We start from the raw sequence: 7179 nt of genomic DNA on the forward strand, positions 1-7179 counted from the left end.
AACACACACACACACACACACACACACACACACACACACACACACACACACACACATGAAATGTACGCAAGCATAGCATCAGCAGATTCCACAACTTTTAATCAACGACTTAGGAGCAGGTGAGGCTTTCACATGTAAATGGGTAGGCTGTGAGCTATAGTAATGCAAATTAGGATCGCAGGGGGAGATTGACTCAGCACTGGAGCTAACATCTTTTTCTAGGTAGGACTACTACTAAAAAGATCATCAAACCGCAGCATAAATGTGTCATGAATATCTTTGATCGCTCGAAAACTGCAGCCATTCAAGAACCCCAGCCAGTCCAACCAATGATTAAATCGAGGGGGGCCATTACAATTATTGCACCGGTGCCTTAATGACCTACTTAAGCCACTGTAAACTTGCCATATATTATAATGATTAAAAAAAATGATGTTGGGCGCGTTATAGCGCTTACTTCCAGCCAAGGTTTGGGCATGCATTGTATGATTATATACAAGCATACATTATTGAAAAAGTTAGCAAAATACTCAAATAGTGCGTAATTTGTCTCACGCTCAATGCGTGAGATTTGGCAACGCTGTCGCACAGGCAAAGGTGTACTTCACAGGCTGTAAACGGGCGTTAACTGCAGTGCTAGTGCTAGTTTGCTAGTCAGTGCTAGTTCGCCTATATGGACGAGCCGGCGCTGGCTACAGCCTGCTTTCATTTTGTAGCTCATAAGAGCTGGGGCGGGAGGCGGCTGCAGGTGCAGATTGTCACATTTATTTTCATAGTTGGCCCCTGATTCACCTGTACCACCTTACATAGATACATTAAACAATGCAAAGCAACTAACTTCTATTTCCTACTGTTTATGCTGATTCCTCTTTTTACCTTGATTAATTTTCCACAAAGCTTTTGTCATCTTGTCAAGCTTTTTTTGTTTAATAACCTCTATGTTATAAATTCAAATTTGGTGATTCAATTGAGTTTGGGACAATCTGTATCTTATACTACTTGACCCCTGACCCCTGAGCCTTCATAAGTACCCCATAAGAGGGGCAGCTTATCCTTCTTGAGTCATATGGAGAAATTGTGTTGACTTGAATGTTTCACCTTTCCTGTATTGACCGTCCTTTTCCGACGAAAAGCCCCCAAAAAAGGAAAAGAGTGGAAAGTCGCAGATGAAAAGATGTCTTGTTGACAGAAGTGTGTACGCCATGTTTCCGTGTTGTCGCTCCTCGTTAGCTGACACAAACACACACACACACACACACACACACACACGCACACACACACACACACACACACACACAGATATACCCACAGAGAGACGCATGCACAGGGTGGATGGATGTTGTTCCTGACAACATCTGTTGGCAGCGAACCGTGCCACTCTCTGATCTCCGAGAACGGGCCAATCAGCACGTCCCCACCTTGGTCACGCACCCAAAAACACACGCATACACTACCGAAACACCAGTGACCTGCGAAGAGCTCTCGCAGTCTCGCATGACACCTAAAGAACCGGAGAATTGGGATGCAAGAGAACCAAGAGAAGAGAAAATAACAAAATCTGCTGTGCACCAATTATCCTTCAGGTTGGACATTCATGTAGAATGAATTTATGATGTTATTTCTTGTATAATAACATTCTGATATCTGACATACCTTCCTCAGATGATGACGGATATCTTTGTTTGGGTGTGTGAGAGAGAAAGCGCATGCTTGACAGAGTGGGGGGGGGGGGGGGGGGGGAGGTTAGTATCCTAAATATTTGTCCCGTCATGTCGACTGAGATGAACTCTGCTGCTCTAAGCCATACCAGGAATGTACCCGGTACCATGCCCAGGATCATTCATCAACCTGTCCAAATAGCCCGCCATTGTCCCGCCATTGACACTTCACCAAGCAAAACACCACAATCTCAACAGAAAGACATCTGATGTGCCACATCAGCTATGAGCACCGTCACCAGCTGGCCAAGAAATGAGCTCTCAAGGTGATTTTATGGGACTGGTTGCAGTAATTTGTTGAAGAGAATGTAACTTAATTGATTAAAAAGCATTGATTGAATGTGCTGGAAACCATCAGCTTCTAATTAGTCAGACTTATCTTCCTTTCAGATGATATGAAAGGCAAACAACGAAGAGAAGAAGGAAAATGTAGAGTCCAACTTTCAAAGGGTTATGCAACTCAAAAAACAGGACAGCAAAGCAGGAAAACACAAGTCTGTACTCTGGCCGTCATCTGCCTCAATTTGACAAGTTTAAAATGGTCAAAAGTGATAAATGGTTTGGAAACGCCATCAAATCTCCTTAAGGTCAGACGTTAGTTATAAATGTTCCTGTATTGGAGCCAAATAAAAACAAAAACATGAACATATTCATCATGTCCTAATGTAGGCTGGTTTATTCTGAAGTCGATGTCGGCGGTCCAATGTTAAAAACATTAAGGACTTGCTGACGGATGGAGTGTTGTTCTGGACCTCTGCTCTGTTTGAGCTCGTTTCTACAACACTAACGACACTGTGTGCTCCAACACACCTGCTCTCTATGGCACTTTGGACACTGTGTCATGTTTTGAGTGTCTAAACTTGAAAGATCTCCTCTTGGTACCAAACTGCACTTTCCGCACTCATGCTCATACTCAACATGATAGAAATGTATCACCAGACAAAAGTCAGCCAGGAATCCATTAAAAAAAATCTTGCTATGTTTAACACCTCAAAGCCAAAACCCAATCAAGTGATTTGTTTGTTTAAATAAAGAGAGATTTGCCAGATCATTAGCATGCCTTTTTAATTCCATGTGCACAAGACAGTGTATTTGATGCCCCGTCAATCTGACACTGTCGACTTCACACTTCTTTTTTTATTAACAAAATGTTGCCTTTGGTTGCGTGGCCAAAGGCCTTATACCGCATTTGTGGCTGCCACTGAGTCTTACATTTCTGACAGGCAACAGCCCTGTTTCACCTGCATTACATATATTAACCCCCTCCTCTCTATCACACACACACACACACACACGCACACACACACACACCTAAAAATATGCGTTTAGCATGTCCAAAAACAAAACAAGAAAAAGAGGAGCATTCTGGACAATGAGCATATCCTTCACCACTGCCCCCCCCCCCCCCCCCCCCGCCGCCGAACCCCACTCCCCCACTCCCCCTGAAGACGGAAGGTTCCTAGAAGGGAGCCATCTTCTCCAGGTCCTTCTTCATCTCGCTGTACTGGGTGCTGAGGCGCCCCACGGCCTTGGCGTGCTCCTCATCCACCTGGTCCTTCAGCCTCTGCTGCTCCCGCAGGAACTCCTCCCAGGCCTCCTTGTCCTGCCCGGCGACCGCCTGCAGCTGGGCGCTCTGGGCGAGGAGAAGGAGGAGGAGGAGAATGACATCATGAGGTGAGAAAGCGAAAGCTGTTGAAATGGTGCGGGTGATGAGTGAGGGGAGAGGAGGGAGGGAGGGAGGGAGCGCGTGCAGGTGGCTGACATGAAGCAGCTGCAGTCAGGTGGATTTGTTATCGGCGCTGGTTGACTCGCTATACACCTCACTGATCTCCGCCCGGACAGATGAGGGCCTATTGCTAGTATGGGCCAGGTGCAGGATTGAGAAGACACAATGAATGATTCAAATTCAATGATGACCCCTCTCTTCTTATAAATATGTATATTTGCCATTACATCATGTGATTTATAGAACGAAATCAAAGTTCTGCATAGTTGGAATACAGAGAAAATAGAATGAAAAAATAAATAGGGTCCAATATTTGACACACTACTGAAAAATGACAGTATAAACTTTAAGGGTATGAGCTTAACCCTTGTAGTTACCTGGTGTGCTTCTAGCTCCCTCTGCTGGACTCTCTGAGCCATGTGGTTGGCAGCCTCCACTGTGGAGAAAAACAAATAGCGAGACGTTAAAGATATACACTTTGCTGGAGCAGCAGTATTCCAAATAGCTTGTGCTAAGGTGGAATTTTTTGTTTGCACTGATTACTAACATTTTGGTAATTGTGTCCTCTGATAAACAAATGCATCACTGTACAGTACATAGCAAATTTATCTGAAAGGTACACCTACATTTTTGAACTTCTATTAAATAGGATTAAAAAAACAATTCATTGAAGTAACTAATATTGGGTATATAGCTAAATATTAATACAGAATAAATGTATATATTTTGACAACAGAAACAGACACAATCAATCAGAATTAAATTATTACTGATAAATATATTAGCACAATTATATATAGAAGCCCATTAAAGGTACTTAAAGGTACTTGCGTTAAAGGTCCCATGACATGCCACCAGGTGTGGTGTGATTACAAGGCGTTTTGAAAAAAGTTATGACATCACAGGTGGGCATGTTCACCTAGATGTGTGACAGATAGATGAGCAACATTTGCTATAGTCCACTGGGTAGGCTGGTAGACTGATCCATCCAGCACACTAGGTGGACACGCCCACCTGTGATGTCATAACAGACAGATTTTCAAAATGGCTAATCACACCACACCTGGTGGCATGTCATGGGACCTTTAAGAGGACCTATTGAATAATTGAATTGTAATCATTAAAACACCTTCATAACAATGATTCTGAAATGTGTGGCATAAAAATATGCCTCAATCCATCATCTGCAGAGTGATATCCAGCCCTGAACCACACCTGAAAACAGCCTGCTCTCAGAAGGTATTCCCTTCCAACCACTCTCTCCTTGTTGACTGGTCTTTCAGGAGATTGTACAGCGATTTCTACCTTTCTTCTGTTTCTGCTTCTCCCCTACAACCTGGAAACTTCAACGCGCAAAGTACCATTGCTAGTGGTCTGGATCATTTGCTAGACCAGGGAACACTTGGCTGAGCAGAAACACTCAGCACGTCACTAAAGGTTCTAACCCACTCCATTTTCCTCTGTAGCAACTTTAAGGCAAGACTATGGAGAGACACAGCAGATTTCTGATTTAAAATTTCCACCGTCTGCAATATAACCCAAAGAAATGGCGAAAGGGCAAGCACAAGTCAGTTGGTACAACAGGACGTCTATAACCAAAGTCCTTCTAGGCAAGTCCTCTCACTCGCGGCCATATTGGCTACGCCTATTGGGCAGCTATTTGGTCTTAACAAGACCAGGGCCCTATCTAATGAATATGGAGAGAGCTGTATCCCCATTTTCCGAGATCTAAGGGGCATAAAAAAACATGTTTGAAATCCAGATGAAAAACAGACTAAAATCGCTGAAAGGGTTTGTGGTTTTGTATCAAATTAATGTTTTAAAAGCTATTTTTCTTACAGGTAATCTTGGACTGCGCATGCGCAATGCTTCACGACACAGTTTTCATTTACGGCATAACAACACCGGCACTGACAGCAAGACGTCGTCGCTCACGGTCAGCTATCCCAGATCATGCCGCAATTTTGGATAAAGCAAGAGATCAACAACGTAACTTTAACCTTGCCTGTATCTGATTTGGTATTGACTGCTTAAAGCCCATGTCTGTTTGGATAAATAAAGATGATGCATCACACAAGTTTGTGTTTAATAATTTCCCTCTGGAAAAGAACAGTGAAAGTCAGCTATAAAAGTTAGCTTTTGCTGCCGAGCCAACAAGATAACAGGTAGTCAAAGTTTTCCAGTCGATGCTGCTTGTACCGCTCCAGCTGCTGGGTCTTCCCTCCTGATTGAAAATAACTTCCTCCAAGTGTCGCAAAAAGCGTGACCGCGTAGGACCTGCAAAATGATTGGAGCAACGGCACCGGAAGAGGCGGGACATGTGCAAACAACTGCCATCTTGGCGTTACGAAGTTTCCCCATGCATTTCAATGGGTGATTTTTTCTGTGATGTGTCTCCTCCTTCTATAGTGTCTCTGCTATAACTAAGAAATTATATAATTAAGGGGGGGGGGGGCTTACGTCTTGTGCTGACATCAAAAAGGTGGTCGTGCATCCCCTGTAAACACTTGGGCATCACTTGTTCGTTGGCCTCCACCACCATCTTGTTGATGTTCTCCAGCAGTCGTCCCTCGCGATACCCTCGCTTCTCCTAAAGAAGTGTGAAAAGAAAATCACAAGAGTCCATTCAGATAGCCTCGCAACCATAGATTAATAGTCATATGTTAAATGCTAATAATTAATGTATGTCAGACGAAGGGAATGTTCCTGAAAAATATGTCAACATGGCTGCTGAACATAAATTCAAATGTATATACAATGAATCAAATATTTCTAAATATTGTTGAACAGTTTTGCTCTTTTTTTTTATCTACTGAAGGGAAGTATTTGAAGAGAGCTAGCGTACCTCAAACTCTCTCACAAAGTAGCGAATCTCTCCCTGGGTGATGGGTCTATGGTCTATCAATCGGGATTGGATATCACCAACATCTGTAGGGGTATAAAAACAAACATCACACTTTTGTATAGATTCACAAAGCATGAAGAAAAACAATAAACCAGAAATCATGGCATATGGATTCACTTGGAAATATGTCAGCAAATTATCCTGGATGCTTCATAGAAATCGGTGCTTATACATACAACACTTTATACAGACATGTTAATTCGGTTTCCTTGAATCTGTATCAGACTTAAAATAAGGGAACCATATGTGAATGGAATGGAGATTTGTGTAGGTCCACATATACAGACAGTGCCTTTCTTTGTATATGTTGAAGCTAGCGAGAATTACAATGTTTGCAAACCAGAACTGTTTACATTCTACTTTCTCATGATTGTACCCACCTTTAGCAATCTTATCCATTTTCCCACATGCCCTGCTAGAAAACGGTGCAGCCAAAACCTGTTGGAAGACCGTCGATTGCAAATTAACAAGTCTGCCAGCGAGCTAGTGTAGCGTATCACACATTTAAATGATTACTGATCACTCCGACGCTGTTCTTAAGGTGTAAACCTTGAAATATAACTATTAAACGCCATTCAAGTTAAGAAGTATCACGCAAAACTAGCTGATTACTGTCATGTGAGTGGACATCAGCTGACTCCAGATGTCAATATTTACTACTACTTCCGGGTAGGAGGCTGTGGAATAAACCACACCAACCACTGAAATAGGGGTGTTCGATGTGTCGTATACTTACCGCCATAGAATAGATGCACATATGAGTAATTTAATGATGTTCAGTTCAGATATTTTCAACGAAAATGTTCATCATCACGATAAAACGTTATCCA

General features: G+C 42.7%; 1 protein-coding gene across 1 annotated transcript; it reads right to left on the minus strand.

The window, feature by feature from the left end:
* Positions 1 to 3118: 3118 nt before the first annotated feature.
* On the minus strand, positions 3119 to 6979 carry bloc1s5 (biogenesis of lysosomal organelles complex-1, subunit 5, muted). Its single transcript, XM_084475513.1, has 5 exons — positions 6730 to 6979; positions 6290 to 6372; positions 5905 to 6034; positions 3822 to 3880; positions 3119 to 3351 (listed from the first exon to the last, which is right to left on the minus strand). Exons 1-5 carry the CDS (start codon positions 6746 to 6748, stop codon positions 3178 to 3180), a joined length of 465 nt encoding a protein of 154 aa, XP_084331639.1. The 5' UTR covers positions 6749 to 6979; the 3' UTR covers positions 3119 to 3177.
* Positions 6980 to 7179: the final 200 nt, after the last annotated feature.

This window comes from Micromesistius poutassou (assembly GCF_964030765.1).
Source record: "Micromesistius poutassou genome assembly, chromosome: 11".
NCBI classification, from domain to species: Eukaryota; Metazoa; Chordata; class Actinopteri; order Gadiformes; family Gadidae; genus Micromesistius; species Micromesistius poutassou.